This window comes from Salvelinus alpinus, chromosome 18 (assembly GCF_045679555.1).
Source record: "Salvelinus alpinus chromosome 18, SLU_Salpinus.1, whole genome shotgun sequence".
In the NCBI taxonomy this organism is placed as follows: Eukaryota; Metazoa; Chordata; class Actinopteri; order Salmoniformes; family Salmonidae; genus Salvelinus; species Salvelinus alpinus.
The window spans coordinates 16,928,349-16,953,741 of NC_092103.1; the positions used below are offsets into that span (position 1 = coordinate 16,928,349).

The following is a 25,393-nucleotide window of genomic DNA, read 5'->3' on the forward strand; positions in this document are numbered from 1 at the left end:
GCTTATTCAGCTGAACCCCTGATTGGCTGAATCCTCCGTTCGGTGTCTGTCTGTGAGCATAAAGGGTCACACGTTATTGGGTCACGCACCCACCCCCCCCCCTCTCTATCGTCCTTCTCTCTACCTCTGAGTATCTCTCACTTCCATTCTCTATCTTCCAGCTTCTCTAACTCTTTCTCGGCTTCCTCCATTTTCTCCCTCAGGCTTCACATCTCTCTCCTCAATGTATCTGCTATCTTTTACTCTATCATACATAATACACTTGAGAGCAGAGACTCTAATATTATGTGCTTAATTAGCCTCTTCCAGGTATGTGTGTGTGTGTGTGTGTGTGTGTGTGTGTGTGTGTGTGTGTGTGTGTGTGTGTGTGTGTGTGTGTGTGTGTGTGTGTGTGTGTGTGTGTGTGTGTGTGTGTGACTCCTGACTGTCTGCATGGATGGCCGGTGGCCTAGCGGTTAAGAGCGTTGGACCAGTAACCGAAAGGTTCGAATCCCTGAGCTGACTAGGTGACAAATCTGTCTGTGCCCTTGAGCAAGGCACGTAACCCTAATTGCTCTGGATAAGAGCGTCTGCTAAATTACTCAAATGTAAACGCATGAGTTTCTGTCCATTTCTCTGTGGCATGTGTAGTGTGTTTGTTTTGCATGTACTGTGTGTGTGTATATATAACATATATATGTGTGTGTTTGTATGAGCCATATATGCGTGCATGTGTGTGTTGTAATCACACTGCTGATGAGATCACTGCTTATCACATGCTTATCACATCATCACAGATTGCCAGGTCGATTGTCACAGAGCCTCAATCTCCTGCATGTGTTGATCAGAGCTCCACTTCTGTCAGTGACACTGGAATCATCATCAGGTGTAATGAAGGCAATGAGAATAACCCTCTGCTCTTTTTTTCCTTCCCCCTCTTTTCTCTCTCTCCCTCTCTCTTTCTCTACTTTTTATTTTTGTTTGTTTCTGTCTCGTTGGCTGTTGTTTTTCCCGCGCCACTCTTTTTATCATTCCAACCTGTATCTTTGTTCCACACTTTCCCCTCCTACTTTATCAACCACCTCTGCACACCTTCCTTTCATTCCAAATGTATTTCTCTCTTTTGCTTGTCCTTCTTTTCCTATTTCCTTACCTCCTCCTCGTCCACAAAATGCACCCTGTTGGGTGGTATGTGTGTTTGCCACGGGGCACTTGTTTGTGTCTGTCTCTGTGTTTGTATGTATGTATGTATGTATGGTATTTTTGTCTGGTTGGCTCCGTGTGTGTGGCGGGGGTTCCCCTGAAGCCCTGCTGCTGTCTGCCCCCCCGACAGTGCCCAGCTTCTGTTGCACGGTGGGGGTAGACTGGAAATCTCTGACCACACCTGCCTGTCTGCCTCTCACCACCGACTACTTCCCTGAATGGCAGACCCTGCAGAACGACTACACTGAGGGCTGCTACGACCTGCTGCCACACACTGATCTGGAGAGGTACAGGACACATGTTTGTTTTACTATCCTTGTGGGAGCCAAACAATTGATTCCCATTCAAAATCCTATTTTCCCTAACCCTAAACCTATCCCCTAACTGTAAGACTATTTGGAACCCTAAGCCTAAAATAGCCTTTTCCTTGTGGGGACTGGGGAAATGTCCCCACTTGTCCAAATTTTCTACTGGTCAAAACAAGGATAGTAAAACCAAAAATACACACACACACTGTAGAACAACTACACTGAGGGCTGGTACAACATGCTGCCATACACTGACCTGGAGGGGTAGAAAATGTAACACGCAGAGTACACACACACCTCACGTAGTATACAAAATGACTACTGCAACACTGACTGACTGCATGGTCTACTGAGAAATATATAGCAACTAATAAACCAACAGGTACATGCAGCTGTTTCAGATGCTCTCACCCTGTCTCTCTCTGTCTCAGGCGAGATGATGAGGCCCCGGTGATGAGTGCCCCTCAGGTGTTTGAGGAGTTTATCTGTCAGCGGCTGATGCAGGGCTACCAGATCATCGTCCAACCTAACAAGAGGAAACCCCAGCCTGCTGTGGCCCCGCCCCTCAGCAGTAGTCCACTCTACACCAGAGGTGTTCTATACTGTCTCTGTCCGGGCCTGTTGCTCAGCTCTGACACAGTTACCTAATAACACCACAGTCGCAGTTAGCTACTGACTGACACTCTTCACTTAGAGAGGCTAATGAGTCTGTTATACGGCATATTCACTTGCATAATTTAATCATTTGGTAAATTGCAGTAATCTCAGTTTGGACCAAGTGCAGTCATTTACCCTCTGTCTCTCTCTTCCTCCTTCTCAGGGCTGGTCTCTCGGCGCAGGCCAGAAGAGGAGGAGAGTCTGTACTGGCTCAGTATGGGCCGTACCTTCCATAAAGTTTGCCTGAAGGATAAAATCATCACTGTTACCCGCTACCTTCCGAAGTAAGTCTCCAGCCTTACATTAGATCCATACTCCCAGCTAAATCATCAGACTGTACTGTTTGCATGTCACTCACCTGTAGAGTGTGTGTGTGTGTGTCAGGTACCCGTATGAGTCGGCCCAGATCCAATACACCTACAGTCTGTGTCCCCCTCACTCTGACGCCCACTTCCTGTCCTGCTGGGTGGAGTTTGGTCACGAGAGACTGGAGGAGTACAAGTGGAACTACCTGGACCAGTACATCTGCTCTGCTGGCTCTGAGGACTTCAGGTACCTATGCTCAGCAAACACACAGTCACATACGGAGCCATGTTCAGCCCCAGGGAAGGCTTTAACACATTAATTTGGACCCCTTTCTGTTGTAAAAGAGTTTGCCATAGCCAACACTGAGTGTACAGAGTCAACTATACTGAACAAAAATATAAATGCAACATGCAACAATAAGGTAATCAGTCAATTGAAATAAATGTATTAGGCCCTAATCTATGGATTTCACATGACTGGGCAGGGGTGCAGCCATGTGTGGTCCTGGGAGGGCATAGGTCCACCCACCCACCCATCCAGCCAGGCTCACCCACTGGGTTACAGACAGAAATACTCCTCAGTTTTATCAGCTGTCCGGGTGGCTGGTCTCAGACGATACCGCAGGTTATGAAACTGGATGTGGAGGTCCTGGGGTGGTGTGGTTACACGTGGTCTGCGGTTGTGAGGCTGGTTGGACGTACTGCCAAATTCTCAAACGATGTTGGAGGCAGCTTATGGTAGAGAAATTAACATTAAATTCTCTGACAACAGCTCTGGTGGACATTCCTGCAGTCAGCATGCCAATTGCACTCTCCCTCAAAACTTAAGTCGTCTGTGGAATTGTATGTGACAAAACTGCACATTTTAGAGTGGCGTTTTAATGTCCCCAGCACAAGGTGCACCTGTGTAATGATCATGCTGTTTAATCATATTCTTGATATGCCACACCTGTCAGGTGGATGGATTATCTTGGCAAAGGACAAGTGCTCATTAACAGGAATGTAAACTAATTTGTGCATAACATTTGAGAGAGTTAAGATTTTAGTGTGTATGGAACATTTCTTGGATGTTTTATTTCACCTCGTGAAACATGCAACCAACACGAGTGGCGCAGCAGTCAAAGGCACTGCATTTTAGTCCTTGAGGTGTCACTACAGACACCCTGGTTCGATTCCAGGCTGTATCACATCCGGCCGTGATTGGGAGTCCCATAGGGCGGTGCACAATTGGCCCAGCGTCGTCCGGGTTTGCCCGGAGTAGGCCGTCATTGTAAATAAGAATTATTTCTTAACTGACTTGCCTAAAGGTTAAATGTAAAAAATAAAAAAAGTGTACGTGTTGCATTTATATTTTTGTTCAGTATGTATGTATGTATATGTATGTCACACTTCCAAATAACTCTTATTTCTACCGGTCGTGTGCCATAGTTTGATAGACTCTCTGAAGTTCTGGCGGACCCGCTTCCTGCTGCTGCCGGCCGGAGGGGCTAGACGTGTGGCGGACGGGGAGGGGCACTGGGACGTTTACGGGGAGGGAGTTGGCACAGTGGCGGGCAGAGAGGGCATGACGGGCACCGGGGACTGGGCCCTGCTGGATGGCTTCATCCGCTTCCTGGAGGGACTCAACCGCATCCGCAGACGCCACCGCTCTGACAGGATCATCAGGGTAACACCCTAAAACACTGTCTTACTCATTTCAAAACACAAAGAAAACTCAAAAGATGTGATTGAGCAGTCTTGCAAACCCAGCTAAGAGAGAAACTGACTGCCAGGAACAATGATCCTATGCCAATGTTGTCTTGAGCTGTTTTAAGCTTCCTGTCGTACTGTCTTCCCCTCTCATTCTGTCTGTAGAAAGGACCGGCGATGAAGGGTTTGCAGGTGACTGGTCCTCTCTCTGCCTACCCTCCGGAGCCTGTAGCACCCCCTCTGGGCAAGAAAGGCACCTCCGCTTTATCAGCTCTCCTGGAGTTGGAGCAGAACCAAAAGTGAGTGTAGTTGTCCTGTCTGTGTGCTTTCAATGGAACCTTGTGTGTTTCCAAATTATTAGAAGCACAAGGGTATCTGACATTGAATGTACCGGTCTTACAATGATGATGCATTTCCTGTCTGCAGGACTCTAGAGGAGCAGCAACAACAGGGGAAACCCTCAGCTGCCACCAGTGAGTCATCCACTGTCACCATGACCACTACATATGTGGACAGCCCTCGCAAGGTGGGTGTCTTTGTGTGGTTTTGGGAAGGAACACAATGATCAAGGGCTTTCTGTCTTGGGTAAGAGGGAGCTCAATTTCCGGCCTGGGTAAAAGGGAGCTCAATTTCCGGCCTGGGTAAAAGGGAGCTCAATTTCCGGCCTGGGTAAAAGGGAGCTCAATTTCCGGCCTGGGTAAAAGGGAGCTCAATTTCCGGCCTGGGTAAAAGGGAGCTCAATTTCCGGCCTGGGTAAAAGGGAGCTCAATTTCCGGCCTGGGTAAAAGGGAGCTCAATTTCCGGCCTGGGTAAAAGGGAGCTCAATTTCCGGCCTGGGTAAAAGGGAGCTCAATTTCCGGCCTGGGTAAAAGGGAGCTCAATTTCCGGCCTGGGTAAAAGGGAGCTCAATTTCCGGCCTGGGTAAAAGGGAGCTCAATTTCCGGCCTGGGTAAAAGGGAGCTCAATTTCTGTCTTGGGTTAAAGGAGCTCAAATTCTGTCTTGGGTAAAAGGGAGCTCAATTTCTGTCTTGGGTAAAAAGGAGCTAAAATTCTGTCTTGGGTAAAAAGGAGCTAAAATTCTGTCTTGGGTAAAAAGGAGCTCAATTTCTGTCTTGGGTTAAAGGGAGCTCAATTGGGGCGTTTTGGTTGGGGGCATTTTTTGTTGGTGTGTATGGAATGTTGGTTTGCCGTTTTATAGGGGTTTATCTTTGCTTCCTTATTATGGGGTTTCGCTTTGCTTTTGTTTCCTTCTCTCCTTCCCCAACTTTCTCTCCTTCCCTTCTTTTCCTGTTGATGGACTTTGGGTTTTTCGTCCTGTGGTGTATCCCTCTTCCTATGCTAACAGGATGCTGCCTTCATTTTGGATTTTATACGTAGCCCTCGTTCCTCCTACATCTATCACTCACAGGTTAGTAACTAGGGGCACTGGATGCCGCTGCATCTGTTAGAGTAGAAGTGTGTGTGTGTTGTCCTGTTTCAAGTTTTAATGTCACATGCACAAGTACAGTGAAATGCCTTTCTTGCAAACTCTAAACCCAACTTTGCAATAATCAATAACAATGTAAAACTTGAAAAAAGAAACACGAGAAATAAGAATAAGCGATATGAAATACACAAAGTAGTAAGCCTACTATATACAGTACCAGTCAAAAGTTTGGACACACCTACTCATTCAAGGGTTTTTCTTTTCTTTTACTATTTTCTACATTGTAGAATAATAGTGAAGACATCAAAACTATGAAATAACACAAATGGAATCATGTAGTAACCAAAAAGGTGTTAAACCAAAATATTTTTTCCTCAAAGTAGCCACCCTTTGCATTGATGACAACTTTGCATTGATCACGCTTGACATTCTCTCAACTAGCTTCACCTGGAATGCTTTTTAAGGAGTTCCCACATATGCTGAGCACTTGTTGGCAGCTTTGCCTTCTCCACGGTCCAAGTCATCCCTAACCATCTCAATTGGGTTGAGGTTGGGTGATTGTGAAGGCCAGGTCATCTGATGCAGCACTTCATCACTCTCCTTCTTGGTGAAATAGCCCTTACACAGCCTGGAGGTGTGTTGGGTCATTGTCCTGTTGAAAAACAAATGATAGTCCCACTAAGTGCAAACCAGATAGGATGGTGTATCGCTAAAGAATGCTGTGGTAGCCATTCTTGCTAAGTGTGCCTTGAATTCGAAATAAATCACATATGGTGTCACCAACAAAGCACCCCCACACCATACCTCCTCCTCCATGCTTCACGGTGGGAACCACGCATGCGGAGATCATCCGTTCACCCTACTCTGCGTCTCACAAAGACACGGCGGTTGGAACCAAAAATCTCAAATTTGGACTCATCAGACCAAAGGACAGATTTCCACCAGTCTAATGTCCATTGCTCGTGTTTCTTGGCCCAAGATAGTATTTTTTTAAATTATTGGTGTCCTTGAGTAGTGTTTATTTATTTGTTTTTTGCAGAAATTCGATCATGAAGGCCTGATTCACGCAGTCTCCTCTGAACAGTTGATGTTGCGATGTGTCTTACTTGAACTCTGAAGCATTTATTTGGGCTGCAGTCTGAGGGTGCAGTTATTCTAATGAATTTATCCTCTGCAGCAGAGGTAACTCTGGGTCTTCCTTTCCTGTGGCGGTCCTCATGAGAGCCAGTTTCATCATGGCGCTTGATGGTTTTAGCGACTGCACTTGAAGAAAGTTTCAACGTTTTTAATTTTGCGGATTGACTGACCTTCATGTCTTGATGTAACGATGGACTGTCGTTTCTATTTGCTTATTTGAGCTGTTCTAATAATGCCATAATATGGACATGGTCTTTTACCTAATAATGCCATAATATGGACATGGTCTTTTACCAAATAGGGCTATCTTCTGTATACCCATCCCTACCTTGTCACAACACAACTAATTGGCTCAAACGCATTAAGGAAAGAAATTCCACAAATTAACTTTTAACAAGGAACACCTGTTATTTGAAATGCATTCCAAGTGACTACCTCATGAAGCTGGTTGAGAGAATGGCAAGAGTGTGCAAAGCTGGAATCAAGGCAAAGGTTGGCTACTTTGAATAATCTCAAATGTAAAATATATATAGATTTGTTTAACCCTTTTTTGGTTACTACATGATTCCAAATGTGTTATTTCATAGTTTTGATGCCTTCACTATTATTCTACAATGTAGAAGAAAAAAAAATTTAAATATGAAAAACCCTGGAATGAGTAGGTGAGTCCAAACCTTTGACTGGTACTGTACATTAAATATTAAAAAGTCCAATACCATATTTACAGTGCATTCGGAAAGTATTCAGACCCCTTGTCTTTTTATACATTTTAAGTTACAGCCTTATTCTGAAATGGATTAAATTGTTTCTTTTCCCCCATCAATTAACACGTAATAGCCCATAATGACAAAGTAAAAACCTTTTTCTTTTTTTTTTATGTTTGCAAATTGGGGAAAAAAATACATTTACTTTAGTATTCAGACCCTTTACTCAGTACTTTGTTGAAGCAACTTTGGCAGCGATTACAGCCTTGAGTCTTCTTGGGTATGAAGCTACAAGCTTGGCACACCTGTATTTGGGGAGTTTCTCCCATTCTTCTCTGCAGATCCTCTCAAGCTCTGTCAGGTTGGATGGGGAGTGTCGCTGCACAGCTATTTTCAGGGGTCTCGAGAGATGTTCGATCGGGTTCAAGTCCGGGCTCTGACTAGGCCAATCAATGACATTCAGAGGCTTGTCCCGAAGCCACTCCTGTGTTGTCTTGGATGTGTGCTTAGGGTCGTCGTCCTGTTGGAAGGTGAACCTTCGCCCCAGTCTGAGGTCCTGAGCGCTCTGGAGCAGGTTTTCATCAAATCAAATGTTATGTCACCTGTGCCAAATACAATAGGTGTAGACCTTACAGTGGAATGCTTACTTACAAGCCCTTAACCAACAATGCAGTTCAAGAAATAAATAAACTAAAGTAAATATTTTATAAATAAACTAAAGTAAAAATAAATAAAAAATCTCAAATTAACATAAGATATTTACATAACATTAACGAGGCTATATACAGGAGGTACCGGTACCAAGTCAATGTGCGGGGGTACAGGTTAGTCGAAGTAATCTGTAAAGTTATTATGTATAGATAATAAACAGCGAGTATCAGCAGTGTAAAAACAAGGGGGGTGGTCGGTCAATGTAAGTAGTCAGGGTGGCCTTTTGATGAATTGTTCAGCAGTCTTATGGCTTGGGGGTAGAAGCTGTTAAGGAGCTTTTTGGTCCTAGACTTGGCGCTCCGGTACCACTTGCTGTGCGGTAGCAGAGAAAACAGTCTATGACTTGGGTGACTGGAGTCTCTGACAATTTTATGGGCTTTCCTCTGACGCCGCCTATTAAATAAACTCAGGGGGGAAAAAACGTCCTCTCACTGTCAAATGCGTTTATTTTCAGCAAACTTAACGTGTAAATATTTGTATGAACATAAGATTCAACAACTGAGACATAAACTGAACAAGTTCCACAGACATGTGACTAACAGAAATGGAATAATGTGTCCCTGAACAAAGGGGGGGGGTCAAAATCCTAAGTAACAGTCAGTATCTGGTGTGGCCACCAGCTGCATTAAGTACTGCAGTGCATCTCCTCCTCATGGACTGCACCAGATTTGCCAGTTCTTGCTGTGAGATGTTACCCCACTCTTCTACCAAGGCACCTGCAATTTTCTGGACATTTCTGGGGGGAATGGCCCTAGCCCTCACCCTCCGATACAACAGTTCCCAGATGTGCTCAATGGGATTGAGATCTGGGCTCTTCGCTGGCCATGGCAGAACACTGACATTCCTGTCTTGCAGGAAATCACACACAGAATGAGCAGTATAGCTGGTGGCATTGTCATGCTGGAGGGTCATGTCAGGATGAGCCTGCAGGAAGGGTACCACATGAGGGAGGAGGATGTCTTCCCTGTAACGCACAGCGTTGAGATTGCCTGCAATGACAACAAGCTCAGTCCGATGATGCTGTGACACACCGCCCCAGACCATGACGGACCCTCCACCTCCAAATCGATCCCGCTCCAGAGTACAGGCCTTGGTGTAAAGCTCATTCCTTTGATGATAAACTCAAATCTGACCTTCACCCCTGGTGAGACAAAACCGCGACCCGCCATTGAAGAGCACTTTTTGCCAGTCCTGTCTGGTCCAGCGACGGTGGGTTTGTGCCCATAGGCGACGTTGTTGCCGGTGATGTCTGATGCGAACCTGCCTTACAACAGGCCTACAAGCCCTCAGTCCAGCCTCTCTTAGCCCATTGCGGACAGTCAGCACTGATGGAGGGATTGTGCGTTCCTGGTGTAACTCGGCAGTTGTTGTTGCCGTCCTGTACCTGTCCCGGAGGTGTGATGATCGGATGTACCGATCCTGTGCAGGTGTTGTTACACGTGGTCTGCCACTGCGAGGACGGTCAGCTGTCCGTCCTGTCTCCCTGTAACTCCTGTCACTTAGGCGTCTCACAGTACGGACATTGCAGTTTATTGCCCTGGCCACGTCTGCAGTCCTCATGCCTCCTTGCAGCATGGATAAGGCACGTTCACCCAGATGAGCAGGGACCCTGGGCATCTTTCTTTTGGTGTTTTTCAGAGTCAGTAGAAAGGCCTCTTTTAGTGTCCCAAGTTTTCATAACTATGACCTTAATTGCCTACCGTCTGTAAGCTGTTAGTGTCTTAGCGACCGTTCCACAGGTGCATGTTCATTAATTGTTTATGGTTCATTGAACAAGCATGGGAAACAGTGTTTAAACCCTTTACAATGAAGATTGTGAAGTTATTTGGATTTTTATGAATTATCTTTGAAAGACAGGGTCCTTTTTTTGCTGAGTTTAGGTCCTGGATGGCAGGAAGCTTGGCCCCAGTGATGTACTGGGCCATACGCAATGCCCTCAGTAGCTCCTTACGGTCAGATGTCGAGCAGTTGCCTTACCAGGCGGTGATGCTCTCTGGTGCAGCTGTTTCAGTCTCCTGAGGGGGAAAGGTGTTGTCGTGCCCTCTTCACAACTGTCTTGGTGTGTTTGGACCATGATAGTTCGTTGGTGATGTAGACACCAAGGAACTTGAAACTCTCAACCCGCTCCACTTCAGCCCCGTTAATGTTAATATGGGCCTGTTCGGTCCTCCTTTTCCTGTAGTCCACAATCAGCTTCTTTGTCTTGCTCACATTGAGGGAGAGGTTGTTGTCCTGGCACCACACTGCCATGTCTCTGACCTCCTTCCTATAGGCTGTCTCATCGTTGTCGGTGATCAAGCCTTCCATTGTGTTGTCAGCAAACTTTTAATGATGGTGTTGGAGTTATGGGTAAACATGGAGTACAGGAGGGGACTAAGCACGCACCCTTGAGGGGCCTCGTGTTGAGGATAAGCGTAGCAAATGTGTTGTTGCCTACCCTTACCACCTGGGGGCGACCCATCAGGAAGTCCAAGATCCAGTTGCAGAGGGAGGTGTTCAGTCCCAGGTTTCTTAGCTTAGGGATGAGCTTTGGTGGCACTATGGTGTTGAAAGCTGAGCTGTAGTCAATGAACAGCATTCTCACATAGGTGTTCTTTTTGCCAAGGTGGGAAAGAGCAGTGTGGATTGCGATTGAGATTGCGTCATCTGTGGATCTGTTGGAGCGCTATGCGAATTTGAGTGGGTCTAGTGTTTCTGGCATGATTATGTTGATGTGAGCCATGACCAGCCTTTCAAAGCACTTCATGGCTACCGACGTGAGTGCTACGGGGCGGTAATCATTTAGGCAGGTTACCTTTGCTTTCTCTGGCACAGGGACTATGGTGGTCTGTTTGAAACATGTAGGTATTACAGACTCGGTTAGGGAGAGGTTGAAAATGTCAGTGAAGACACTTGCCAATTGGTACGGAGAGCGTGTTCATATAGTCGTCTGGAATAGCTGGTGCTCTCATGCATGCTTCAGTGTTAGTTGCCTCTTTGCGATCAAAAAAGGCATTTAGCTTGTCTGGTAGACTCACTTCACTGGGCAGCTCGCGGCTAGGTTTCCCTTTGTAGTCCATAATAATAGTTTTCAAGCCCTGCCACATCTGACGAGCGTCAGATCCGGTGTAGTAGGATTCAATCTTAATCCTGTATTGACGCTTTGCCTGTTTGATGGTTCATCTGAGGGCATAGCAGGATTTCTTATAAGCATCCGGATTAGTGTCCCGCTCCTTGAAAGGGGCAGCTTTAGCGGCAGGATGATGCCTGTAATCAAGGATCTCTCTGTACTTTGCTCCTTTCATCTTTGCCTCTATCCTGACTAGTCTCCCAGTCCCTGCCGCTGAAAAAGATCCCCACAGCATGATGCTGCCACCATCATGCTTCACCGTAGGGACGGTGACAGGTTTCCTCCAGATGTGATGCTTGGCATTCAGGCCAAAGAGTTGAATCTTGGTTTCATCAGACCAGAGAATCTTGTTTCTCATGGTCTGAGAGTCCTTCAGGTGTGTTTTGGTAAACTCCAAGCGGGCTATCATGTGCATTTTACTGAGAAGTGGCTTCCGTCTGGCCACTCTACCATAAAGGCCTGATTGGTGGACTGCTGCAGAGATGGTTGTCCTTCTGGAAGGTTCTCCCATCTCCACAGAGGAACTCTGGAGCTCTGTCAGAGTGACCATCGGGTTCTTGGTCACCTCCCTGACGAAGGCCCTTCTCCCCCGATTGCTCAGTTTGGCTGGGCGGCCAGCTTTAGGTAGAGTCTTAGTGGTTCCAAACTTCTTCCATTTAAGAATGATGGAGGCCACTGTGTTCTTGGGGACTTTCAATTTTGCAGAATGTTTTGGTACCCTTCCCCAGATCTGTGCCTCGACACAATCCTGTCTCAGAGCTCTATGGACAATTCCTTCCACCTCATCGCTTGGTTTTTGCTCTGGCATGCACTGTCAACTGTGGGAGCTTATATAGACAGGTGTGTGTCTTTCCAAATAATGTCCAATCAATTGAATTTACCACATGTGGACTCCATCTCAAGGATGTTCAATGGAAACAGGATGCACCTGAGCTCAATTTTGAGTCTCATAGCAAAGGGTCTGAATACGTAGGTAAATAACGTATTTCTGTGTTTTGTTTTTAATACATTTGCAAAAATTTCTAAAATCCTGTTTTTGCTTCGTCATTATGGGTTATTGTTTGTAGATTGATGAGGGAAACAAATATTTAATCAATTTTTAAATAAGGCCGTAACGTAACAAAATGTGAAATAATTAAAGTAATCTGAATACTTTCCGAATGCACTGGACATGTGCAGTGATACTGGAGTGATGAAGGTAGATATGTATTGGGGTAAGGGGACTAGGCATCAGGATAATAGATAAACAGAGTAGCAGCAGCAGACATGTGAGTGGATGTGCGGGTTTGTAGAGTCAGTATAAATGTATGTGCATATTATGTGTGTGTGAGCAAATGATGGAGTGGGTGTGCGGGTGTGTGTGTTGGAATGACAGTGTGTAACTTTATGTAGGGCCCTGTGAGTTTGCACATACATAGGTCAATAAAGATACAAGGTGAACTCAGTCCGTGTAGCTATTTTGTTAACTTGCATCCTGCACTGTCCTTCTGGCATGAAATCTGCATGTCTGCATGTGTCTACCATAGACACATCGTTGTTGTTTGTGAAGAGACCACACATTACACTAGTACCTGGCAGATTTAAGCTAAGTCAACCAAGGTAATGTATCCCAGATGCGAGTTATCCTCTTCAGTATCTAACTAGCATGAGACCAGAGGTGATTGATATGTAATGAAATAAATAGAAGGCAGCAGAGTGACTGCCTGAGATTGTTTGACTTCATTCTAACCTTTGGTGATTGGCCTGTAGGTTTCTACAGATCCTGCTGATGGAGGGGCCACAGACAAAGGTGGTCAGGTAGGGGCTGGGGTGGTGGCGACCGGTGGGGCTGCAGCCCAGGCAACAGGGGATACAGGACCCAGCTTAGCCACAGAAACCAGGTGAGGAAAGAAATACAGTTTTTCAGATGTAAAGTGTTCAAAATCATGTTTCTAATTGGAAAGTGTTATGTTAACGATGATGATATTAGTCATAGTTAACCAGACTGATGTCTGTGAGTTTACAGTGGACAGTCTGGTACTGGAGCCTTATGTTTGTCCTCATCCTCCACCCTGATGGAAATACTAGAGGCCATCAAACACCCCACGTAAGTGTGTGTGTGTGTGTGTGTGTGTGTGTGTGTGTGTGTGTGTGTGTGTGTGTGTGTGTGTGTGTGTGTGTGTGTGTGTGTGTGTGTGTGTGTGTGTGTGTGTGTGTGTGTGTGTGTGTGCGTACAAGGATAGTAAAAACAGGAAAATTCTGACAAGTGGGGACATTTCGCCGGTCCCCATAAGAAAAAAAGCTTTTTTTTGGCTTAGAATTAAGGTTAGGATAGGGGAAATAAGATTTTGAGTGGAAATCAATTGTTTTGTCCCCACAAGGATGGTAAAACAAGTGTGTGTTGGCGTGCACCACAACACATACCTCAAGTGTTTTAGGTGTGGTTTGTTGTTGTCCCTGCAGTTAGATGGGTGTGTTTGAGCTCCTGTTCTGTCCTGTTATGTGATATATATAGAACAGGTGTGCAGCTTCTACCTGAGCAGAAGGGCCTGCCCCCTAACTGCTTCATCAGTGCTGAGATTGTCCATTGGCTGGTCAACAACGTAGAGGGTGTGGCCACACAAGGCATGGCTGTCGACATCATGCAGGTAGGTATATGTTTATCTGGTTTTGTTAAAGCATGTGCCGGATACACACACTGTATGTAGTGAAGCCAGCATTTGTGTGTTTGTGTTTTTAACAGTATTGCTGTGTCCCCTGTGTTTCTGTAGAAGATGCTGGATGAGGGCCTGGTTACCCATGCATCGGGGGATGCCATGAGGACCTTTGTCTATGGCTTCTACTTCTACAGGATAGTGGCAGAGAAAGACGGCGAGCGAGGTTCGGGAGACACTTAGTCTGCACAAAGCTAATCTGAAAACGTATCATTTTAAAAACGTTGGTTTGCTCTCCTAGGACAAGGTAGTCCTCCATGCTGCCCACCAGATATGGGGTCAGTTCCATTTCAATTCCAGTCAATTCAGGAAGTGCACTGAAATTCCAATTCTCTTTGCTTTTCAATGCAGCAAATTTGGAATTTGGTTTACTTTCTGAATTGTAATAGAATTGACCCCAACCCTGCCTGCTCCACACACTGACTTCTTTCCAGTCATTGATTCTCAGTCATGCCGATATTGATTGTTCTCATTTCGAGAACAACTAACCAGACTCAATAATAACCATACATCTATCTCTCCATCTCTACTGTACTCCAGGCCCTACATCCCAGCTGCCCCCTCCTGTGGTACAGGGCTGGTCAACGGCAGCCCTGGAGGACTTTGCCCTGTTTCAGAGGAAGTGGTTTGAGGTGGCTTTCGTCCTGGAGGAGCGTCGACCTTGTGACCTCCCGGCCTTCCTTCTGCCCTGGCTGCCCAGCCGGCCCGCCTCCTATGCAAGTAGGCACAGCTCCTTCAGCCGCAGCTTTGGAGGACGCAGCCAGGCCGCAGCACTGCTAGGTACACACAGGCTGCTCTTCCCCCAGAGCTGAGCCTCAGCCCACCCACCTCAACCCCACCCCAAAATGGGCATGACCCCCCCCCCCAATCAGAATGAGCATGCCTCCCCCGTCCCTTCCAGTCAGACACATACCCTGGAACAGGCCCTCAGGGGTTTGGGGAGGGAGCGTCCCATAGCAGGTGTCACACAGAGCCACCAGACAAGATTCCTGCATGCCTCTGTATGCAAATATGAAGTGGTGCTAACTTGGCCATCAGATTGGGAGATGGTTGGTTGAGATCCGGTTAGACATTTTTCCATTAACTTGGTTTGTATTGTTGACAATAAGTTCCCAAAAATCATTAGTAACTTGTTAAAAGCTGATCTCTAACCATTCCATAACTGAGGAGCTACTATTCTATTTGATTGAGGCATTCAGGGAACTTACAAACATCCATCAAAACCATCAAACTCTCGCTAATTTATTCTTAGGTTTGAATAATTGGCCTATGATTCATTATATACTAACGACAATTTGACTCTTGAAGTACTTTCCATGACTTTAATTTCTCACCATCACAACGTTGCTCTCACACCATTGAATCAATGACTTGCCATCTGAACTAATATTTATCCTGGTGACATTGTTCCTTCTGTGTGACACAAGGCTTTGGACCTCAGTACCCATCCCCCATACGAGCAACAACAGGGCTGCATGTGATTGCTGGTGATCTATCTACTCCAGCTTGCAGAGCTTGGGTTGGTGGCACACTTAAACCTCTTCCCATTCTCATCCCAACCCCCTCTGCCTCCAATTGGAGCTTGAATTGGCATGTCAGTATGTACAGTACATATTACATCTAATGGTAGTACTCGTGCCACTGTTGACTGATTTGAAAACAACTCCATCCAATCAGATCGCTGATGGATGTGATTTGCATCTACTTCTTCCAATTAGAGAACTAGTTGGTGTGGTAGTGTTTAGTGCATGCTGTGGTAGCAGTGGCTGTGTACAGTAGTGCAGTGGTGTGCAGTGCACTGTCCTCTTTGCTTTCTCTCTCTATACTGTTTAATGCGTTTCCACTATAAAATGTTGTGAGAATGTTAATGTGTTTAGGGATTCTTGACCAATCCTTCTTTCTCTGTCTCACTGTGATTTTTCTTACTGTGATTTGATGCTGTTTATGCTGCCACTTTTACAGCAATTTAGAGGCAATCTGTAGTTGCTACATGCATTTTGGGATTTATAAAGTAGGGAAAGGGGGATATCTAGTCAGCTGCACAACTGAATGCATTCAACTAACCTCTGAGGAAGTACAGTTCCCGCTCAGCCCAGTCAAAACTGTTCGCTGCTCTGGCACCCCAATGGTGGAACAAACTCCCTCACGACGCCAGGTCAGCGGAGTCAATCACCACCTTCCGGAGACACCAGAAACCCCACCTCTTTAAGGAATACCTAGGATAGGATAAAGTAATCCTTCTAACCCCCCCCCCCCCTTAAAAGAGTTAGATGCACTATTGTAAAGTGGTTGTTCCACTGGATATCATAAGGTGAATGCACCAATTTGTAAGTCGCTCTGGATAAGAGCGTCTGCTAAATGACTTAAATGTAAATGTAACTGAAATGTGTCTTCCGCATTTAACTCAACTGCTCTGAATCAGAGAGGTGCGGGGGGGCTGCCTTAATCGACATCCATGTCATCGGCTCCCGGGGAACAGTGGGTTAACTGCCTTGCTCAGGTGCAGAACGACATATTTTTTTACCTTGTCATCTCGGGGATTCGATCCAGCAAGCTTTCGTAATGATATATAACCATTTATTCTGGAAGAATATAACTTCTAAATGACTCGTGCTTAGTTCAACTGTCGTACCCCATGAGAACCCAAAATATAAGCTTGTTTTACTCTGTTTGTAAACATTGTAAATGTGAACAAACACTGTATAGCCTCAAAACATGGTTAAAACTATCATTTGTATATCTTGGATGATCAATCCTTGCATCCATAGCTCTATCTATTCATTTGAGAGTGGTTACATTTCTCCAGGCCCATCCCTCAGCTTTTTCCAAAGCAGGGTGACCCCTTTGTAATTGTTTCAACAAAGGATTGCCCCTTTTAAATTACTGATGCGTTTGGAATTGATTTCTGGTTTATATAAACCAGTTTATTGCCATAAATGTCTAACACTGGGAGAGAAACACCTCCAACTGTAGGCTATGCCCCCATCTGCTCAGAAAACAGATATGGTCATTATACCCAACATTGCTGAAAAGATAAATGCAAAACTTTTCTCCCATAAAATCTGGTTTATTTGGACACATTTCTGTGAGATTATGAGTTCTGAATCATTATTCTGTACCTTAAAATATAGTAATTTATACATAAACTCAATGGTTCCTCTCCAGGAAATCACAATGACACCAAAATCTAGCTGTAGAAAGAATGTATTGAATGCGTATGTTTGTCATGATGACCATGTTTGTGTTGTCTCCAGTGATTAACAGTGTACTGGTCATTTAACCTATAGGCCTATTTTTTTTTAAATAACACACTAACCTTTTCAGAATTAAATAATCATATGGACAAACAAATCAGGATTTCTAAAGAATTGTGATGTAATTTGGAGTAGCATTCTAAATGTATGCATCATTAGCACATAGTCAGTACAGAACAGGTTTGAGGTCAATTCCATTTCAATTTCAGTCAATTCAGAAGGTAAAACAAATTTCAAATTGTCCTAACTGAAAGGTGTTGAAGAGAAATTGATTTGGAATTTCAGTGTACTCAACCTGAATTGACATGGAATTGACCCCAACCCTGGAGAGAAATTCTGAGCATAAGAGGTATTTCCAGGCAAGAGAGGATGCTATGGTGGAATATTGTGGCTTCACTGACTTTCGTTAACTTACTAACATTCTTTGTGAAGTTTCTAACTCCATCACAAACATTTGTGCCGTATACTCCAACAACTCTCACCCTCTTAATCTCATAATATCCATGTAAATGTCCTTTTCCTGCCTGTCCATCTCTACAACCATCTCTCCCTTTGGGCCTGATCTCTGGGCCTGTCCCTCTACTCCCTTGCTCTCTCGCTCCCCTCCCTCCTTGTCTCTCTCCTCAGCTGCCACTGTACCAGAGCAGAAGACAGTCACCTTGGATGTGGACGTTAACAATCGTAGCGACCGCACCGAGTGGTGCAGCTGCTATTACCATGGCAACTTCTCCCTCAACGCTGCCTTCGAGGTCAAGCTGCACTGGATGGCCGTCACTGCAGCTGTTCTCTTTGAGATGGTAAGACAAAGACAGACAGAGGGGGAATGTCCATTGAATCACTAGAGACACTCTCAGGGCTTCAAACTGTGACCAAAACGCTCGCATTTGCGACCCTTTGACATGACAATGTTTTATTGGTCGCGAGGGAGCCAGTGAATTTTTTGTTATCTGGTCATGTTTGTTTTTGGTTCACAATGTGCTTTTATAAAAATGTATTCTAACAGCAATGGGTATGCAAACCAGGTATTCAAAAGGTTTGGTCCGAAGTCTTGGTTGAATGTTTGCGATGCGCAGTTCATTCATCATGCTTTGTTTGAATTTACATTTCTAAATGCTTCCCCAAAAAACGGCCCAATTTAATTGGTGCGACCAAATCATGTGCTAGTGCCATCGACTGAAAACGTTGGTAATGCCACCAGTGCAAGAAGTTAGTCTAGCACTCTACACATTAAGACTAAGATTAAGACTTCCTGTCAGAATTATTTAATGTAAGATCTTTTTAAGACCTACTGACATGTTTCTTGATGTTTCTTGATGTTGCCACAGATATGTAGTAAACGGCTGAATTAAATATTTCAGGATGTCATACAAGGCATGCCAGCTGATAATTAAACCATTAGGGCTCAAAACAGCTCACTAATTCCCGACATCACAACACTACACATCACATTATGCTTGCTTGGACGAGAGAGTTTGACAACAAGACCCATGTTTATCTCGACTCTCCACCATACTCCCATCTCGACAGGTCCAAGGCTGGCACAGAAAGGCTGCCTCCTGTGGGTTCCTGTTGGTGCCCGTCCTGGAGGTGCCCTTTGCCCTACCCTCCTACCTATATGGTGACCCGCTGCGGGCCCAGCTCTTCATCCCTCTCCACGTCCACCGTCTGCTGAGGGACAGCAGCGACAACCTGTTTGAGGGTGAGGAAACACTAGGAGCTTTTTACACCACTGTCATTGTACAGTCGTGGCCAAAAGTTTTGAGAATGACACAAATATTAATTTTCACAAAGTCTGCTGCCTCAGTTTGTATGATGGAAATTTGCATATACTCCAGAATGTTATGAAGAGTGATCAGATGAATTGCAATTAATTGCAAAGTCCCTCTTTGCCATGCAAATGAACTGAATCCCCCAAAAACATTTCCACTGCATTTCAGCCCTGTCACAAAAGGACCAGCTGACATCATGTCAGTGATTCTCTCGTTAACATAGGTGTGAGTGTTGACAAGGACAAGGCTGGAGATCACTCTAATGTCATGCTGATTGAGTTCGAATAATAGACTGGAAGCTTCAAAAGGAGGGTGGTGCTTGGAATCATTGTTCTTCTTCTGTCATCCATGGTTACCTGCAAGGAAACATGTGCCGTCATCATTGCTTTGCACAAAAAGGGCTTCACAGGCAAGGATATTGCTGCCAGTAAGATTGCACCTAAATCAACCATTTATCGGATCATCAAGAACTTCAAGGAGAGCGGTTCAATTGTTGTGAAGAAGGCTTCAGGGCGCCCAAGAAAGTCCAGCAAGCGCCAAAACCGTCTCCTAAAGTTGATTCAGCTGCGGGATTGGGGTACCACCAGTACAGAGCTTGCTCAGGAATGGCAGCAGGCAGGAGTGAGTGCATCTGCATGCACAGTGAGGCGAATACTGTTTGAGGATGGCCTGGTGTCAAGAAGGATAGCAAAGAAGCCACTTCTATCCAGGAAAAACATCAGGGACAGACTGATATTCTGCAAAAGGTACAGGGATTGGACTGCTGAGGACTGGGGTAAAGTCATTTTCTCTGAATCCCCTTTCCGATTGTTTGGGGCATCTGGAAAAAAGCTTGTCCAGAGAAGACAAGGTGAGCGCCACCATCAGTCCTGTGTCAAGCCAACAGTAAAGCATCCTGAGACCATTCATGTGTGGGGTTGCTTCTCAGCCAAGGGAGTGGGCTCACTTACAATTTTGCCGAAGAACACAGCCATGAATATAGAATGGTACCAACACATCCTCCGAGAGCAACTTCTCCCAACCATCCAGGAACAGTTTGGTGACAAACAATGCCTTTTCCAGCATGATGGAGCACCTTGGCATAAGGCAAGTGATAACTAAGTGGCTCGGGGAACAAAACATCGATATTTTGGGTCCATGGCCAGGAAACTCCCCAGACCTTAATCCCATTGAGAACTTGTGGTCAATCCTCAAGAGGCGGGTGGACAAACAAAACCCCACAAATTCTGACAAACTCCAAGCATTGATTATGCAAGAATGGTTTGCCTTCAGTCAGGATGTGGCCCAGAAGTTAATTGACAGCATGCCAGGGCGGATTGCAGAGGTCTTGAAAAAGAAGGGTCAACACTGCAAATATTGACTCTTTGCATCAACTTCATGTAATTGTCAATAAAAGCCTTTGACACTTATGAAATGCTTGTAATTATACTTCAGTATTCCATAGTAACATCTGACAAAAATATCTAAAGACACTGAAGCAGCAAACTTAGAAATTTAATATTTGTGTCATTCTCAAAACTTTTGGCCACGACTGTCCACAATTTGTCTCCATCATTTTATAGAGCACCTGTCTTTAACATAGATTGTAAGTAAACGTACAGGGGCATAAGCATAAACAACTTATTGGGTGTTGCTTTGGGTGTTCATGCTTGTCAATATTATTCCCCTGTGATAATTGTTTGACAGGGTTTGAACCAGAGACGTATTGGGATAGAATGCAGCTCTTTCAGGAGGCCATACTATACCGGTAGGTGATTCTCTATACATAGTTTAGAGGCCAGCAGGTAGCTTAGCGGTTAGAGCGTTGGGCTAGTAACCGAAAGGTTGCATGTTCGAATACCCGAGCCGACAAGGTGAAAAATCTGTCGGCGTGCCCTTGCGCAAGCCTCTTAATCCTAATTTGCTCCAGGTGCGACGCACTACTACGGCTCACCCTGTAAAACTACACATTTCACTCCACCTATCTGGTGTGTGACAGTGACACTTTTTTGTTGTTCTCTGTAAACATGGGATGGAGATATCTATAAATAAAACTCTGAGGCACTATATGTGCTGCAAAGGGCTTTAGGTATTTATCCAAAGATTCTCTCACTTACCTGTCTCGCTCAGATTCGGTTTTGTCCAAGACAAGTTTTCTGCCTCTGCTTTCAACTTCCCGTCAGAGAACAAACCCCAATACATCCATGTAACAGGTAGGCACATATTAACACAAAGATGAGCATAATTTCTAATTCTGTCACACATATTTTTTCAATATGCCCTTTGATATTGCTAACACCCTCCCTCACAGTACTGTTCTCCTGCCCCTCTTTCTCTCTTTTTGTACTCCCTGCTCCCCTTCTACCTCCCTCTCTAGGCACAGTGTTCCTCCAGCTGCCCTACTCCAAGAGGAAGTACTCTAGCGGGCAGCAGCGGAGGAGGAGGAATTCAACAGCATCAGCCAGTCAGGGCCTGTTTGGCTCGGAAGAGCTGGTGGGTTACTACTGGGCCTACAATACCATGCTGACCAAGGCTTGGAGGACGGGTGTGCTTGGGGATGAGAAGCTGGCTGACCGCCTGCTCAGAGACTTCACTGACTTCTGCGCCAACAAAGACAAGAGGCTGGTGAACTTTTGGGACAGCTGCCAGGAGAAAATGAACGCTAGTGCTCCATGAAGATGAGATGGAGAGGTGAAACTGGGAGAGACAGACAAATCTATTGAAATGGGAATGCATTGGCTGCAGTGTTGAGGTTTTTGTGAAGAATTCTCCTCAACAACACCTTGTATAAGTGTGCTATGTCCCATCTGTGGCAGGACTTGTGCTTTGCATCTAGGTCAAGGTGGCAGGTAAAGTGCTATGACAGTTAATATGAAGACTATGCATGAGGAGCAGAGACTCTGCTTCCTCTGGTCCTGTTACTAAGCTGCTACTTTTTCTTCACATCAAGTGAATAATAAAATAACTCATCTGAACCTGGTCTCTACATCAAATCACATTTTATTGGTCACATACACATATTTAGCAGATGTTATTGACTAAAATACAGTAGAATAGAATACAGTATTGACATATGAGATGAGTAAAGCAGTATGTAAGCTTTATTTAAACATTATTAAAGTGACTAGTGTTCCATTATTAAAGTGGCCGGTAATTCCAAGTCTGTACAGTTGAAGTCGGAAGTTTACATACACTTAGGTTGGAGTCATTAAAACTCGTTTTTCAACCACTGCACAAATGTCTTGTTAACAAACTATAGTTTTGGCAAGTCGGTTAGGACATCTACTTTGTGCATGACACAAGTAATTTTCCCAACAATTATTTACAGACAGATTATTTCACTTATAATTCACTATATCACAATTCCAGTGGGTCAGAAGTTTACATACACTGAGTTGACTGCCTTTAAACAGCTTGGAAAATTCCTGAAAAAGATGTCATGGCTTTAGAAGCTTCTGATAGGTTAATTGACATAATTTGAGGCAATTGGATGTGTACCTATGGATGTATTTCAAGGCCTACCTTCAAACTCAGTGCCTCTTTGCTTGACATCATGGGAAAGTCAAAATAAATTGTAGACCTCCAAGTCTGGTTCATCCTTGGGGGCAATTTCCAAACGACTGAAGGTACCACATTCATCTGTACAAACAATAGTACGCAAGCATAAACACCATGGGACCACACAGCCGTCATACCGCTCAGGAAGTAGATGCGTTCTGTCTCCTAGAGATGAACGTACTTTGGTGTGAAAAGTGCAAATCAATCACAGAACAACAGCAAAGGACCTTGTGAAGATGCTGGAGGAAACCGGTACAAAAGTATTGATATCCACAGTAAAACGAGTCCTATATAGACAGGCCGCTCAGCAAGGAAGAAGTCACTGCTCCAAAACCGCCATAAAAAAGCAAGACTACGGTTTGCAACTGCACATGGGGACAAAGATCGTACTTTTTGGAGAAATGTCCTCTGGTCTGATGAAACTGTTTGGCCATAATGACCATCGTAATGTTTGGAGGAAAAAGGGGGAAGCTTGCAAGCCGAAGAACACCATCCCAACCGTGAAGCACGGTGGTGGCAGCATCATGTTGTGGGGGTGCTTTGCTGCAGGAGGGACTGGTGCACTTCGCAAAATAGATGGCATCATGAGGTAGGAAAATGATGTGGATATATTGAAGCAGTATCTCAAGACATCAGTCAGGAAGTTAAAGCTTGGTCGCAAATGGGTCTTCCAAATGGACAATGACCCCAAGCATACTTCATAAGGTTGTGGCAAAATAGCTGAAGGACAACAAAGTCAAGGTTTTGGAGTGGCCATCACAAAGCCCTGACCTCAATCATATAGAAAATTTGTGGGCAGAACTGAAAAAGCGTGTGCGAGCAAGGAGGCCAACAAACCTGACTCAGTTACACCAGCTCTGTCAGGAGGAATGGGCCAAAATTCACCCAACTTATTGTGGGAAGCTTGTGAAAGGCTACCTGAAAAGTTTGACCCAAGTTCAACAATTTAAAGGCAACGCTACCAGATACACTCAATTAGTATGTAAACTTCTGACCCACTGGGAATGTGATGAAAGATATAAAAGCTGAAATAAATCACTCTACTATTATTCTGACATTTTACGTTCTTAAAATAAAGTGCTGATCCTAACTGACCTTAGACAGGGAATCTTTACTAGGATTAAATGTCAAGAATTGTGAAATACAGAGTTTAAATGTATTTGGTTAAGGTGTATGTAAACTTCCGACTTCAACTGTATATAGGACAGCAGCCTTTAATGTGCAGGGTTGCGTAACCGGGTGGAAGCCGGCTATGATGGCTATTTAACGGTCTGATGGCCTTGAGATAGAAGCTGTTTTTCAGTCTCGGTCCTAGCTTTGATGCAGCTGTACTGACCTCGCCTTCTGGATGATAGTGGGGTGAACAGGCCGTGGCTCGGGTGGCTGATGTCCTTGATGATCTTTTTGGCCTTCCTGTGACATCTGGTGCTGTAGGTGTCCTGGAGGGCAGGTAGTTTGCGCCCGGTGATGCATTGGGCAGACTGCACCGCCCTCTGGAGAGCCCTGCGGTTGCGGACGGTGCAGTTGCCATACCAGGCGGTGATACAGCCCGGCAGGATGCTCTCAATTGTGCATGATGTGTTTACGAGTGCAACTGTGAAATGTAAAACTTTGAGGAGTATTCATTTGTTGCAGAAATGAATACAAAATAAATATCAAGAGGTTGTTATGGGGTTTGTTCAGGATGTTTTATTGCATGGAGATAATGTAATGCTAGTTTCCCTTCTCAGTGACTGGTAGCCGATGTGGGGGAAGCTACTCTGAAAATATAGTTTACCAAGCTACCAATTACTTCACACTGGAAGACGTTAAGATAAACTAAAGCTACCCTTAAGAAAAATATAGTTTGTTTAACTAAAGTTACTTTGTAAAAGTTTAGGAGACCATTTTCCCTAATCCTTGTCCTAACCTTAACCTAAATTCTCCTAACTTGCTACGAACTAACTGACATTTTTAGGGAATCTCAGTTAGCTACACCGCTACATGGCAAAAAAGTAATAAACACTACCTAGATTTGAATTTAGTTCAACTACCACCAAGCTACTGCAGTCTGCAAATTGTACATAGGGCCGCCTACTGGGGAGCCAGGCCCAACCAGTCAGAATTACTTTTTCCCCACAAAAGGGGGGGGAAAAGGGCTTTATTTCAGACTCCTCTGTTTCATCAGCTGTCCGGGTGGCTGGTGTCAGATGATCCCACAGGTGAAAAAGCCAGATGTGGAGGTTCTGGGCTGGCGTGGTTACACATGGTCTGTGGTTGTGAGGCCGGTTGGACGTACTGACAAATTCTCTAAAACGACTGCTTATGGTAGAGAAATGAACATTACGTTTTCTGGCAGCAGCTCAGGTGGACATTCCTGCAGTCAGCATGCCAATTGCAAAAATGTAGATATCTGTACATTATAGAGCGGCCTTTTATTGCACCCAGCACAAGGTGCACCTGTGTAATGTTTCATCTTTTAACTAGGCAAGTCAGTTAAGAATAAATTCTTATTTACAATGACGGCCAAACCCGGACAACGTTGGGACAATTGTGCGCCGCCCTATGGGACTCCCAATCACGGCCGGATGTGATACAGCCTGGAATCAAACCAGGGTCTGTAGGGATGCCTCTAGCACAGAGATGCAGTGTCTTAAACCGCTGCGCCACTCAGGAGCCCATGATCTTGCTGTTTAATCTGCTTCTTGATATGCCATACCTGTCTGTTAGGTAGATTATCTTGGCAAATGAGAAATCCTCACTAACGGATGTAACAAATTTGTGCACAACATTTGGGAGAAATACGTTTTTTGTGTGTATCTAAAATGTCTGCAATCTTTTTATTTCAGCTCATGAAACATAGGACCAACACTTTACCTGTTGCATTTATATTTTAGTTACATTTAGCTCACGACTCCCCAACACTGCTGGTA

General features: G+C 44.8%; 1 protein-coding gene across 5 annotated transcripts in view; it reads left to right on the forward strand.

Moving 5' to 3' along the window:
* Positions 1–21,898, forward strand: part of depdc5 (DEP domain containing 5, GATOR1 subcomplex subunit) — a 32,498-nt gene extending 10,600 nt beyond the window's left edge. The window contains exons 25-43 of one of the 5 annotated variants that reach the window (XR_011668770.1): positions 1,286–1,469; positions 1,922–2,082; positions 2,311–2,431; positions 2,532–2,699; positions 3,881–4,118; positions 4,307–4,440; positions 4,568–4,667; positions 5,487–5,549; positions 12,978–13,108; positions 13,234–13,314; positions 13,723–13,855; positions 13,979–14,087; positions 14,462–14,701; positions 15,349–15,440; positions 17,803–17,972; positions 18,703–18,874; positions 20,631–20,691; positions 21,054–21,136; positions 21,301–21,898. Coding sequence is in view for 4 of the 5 variants with exons in the window: in XM_071350453.1 (XP_071206554.1) it covers positions 1,286–1,469; positions 1,922–2,082; positions 2,311–2,431; positions 2,532–2,699; positions 3,881–4,118; positions 4,307–4,440; positions 4,568–4,667; positions 5,487–5,549; positions 12,978–13,108; positions 13,234–13,314; positions 13,723–13,855; positions 13,979–14,087; positions 14,462–14,701; positions 17,803–17,972; positions 18,703–18,874; positions 20,631–20,691; positions 21,054–21,136; positions 21,301–21,599 (2,648 nt within the window). In the remaining variant the exon portion in view is untranslated. The remainder of the gene's footprint in view (positions 1–1,285; positions 1,470–1,921; positions 2,083–2,310; positions 2,432–2,531; positions 2,700–3,880; positions 4,119–4,306; positions 4,441–4,567; positions 4,668–5,486; positions 5,550–12,977; positions 13,109–13,233; positions 13,315–13,722; positions 13,856–13,978; positions 14,088–14,461; positions 14,702–15,348; positions 15,441–17,802; positions 17,973–18,702; positions 18,875–20,630; positions 20,692–21,053; positions 21,137–21,300) is intronic. The other 4 variants (XM_071350453.1, XM_071350454.1, XM_071350455.1 and 1 more) reach the window with 4 other exon arrangements.
* The last annotated feature ends 3,495 nt before the right edge of the window (positions 21,899–25,393 follow it).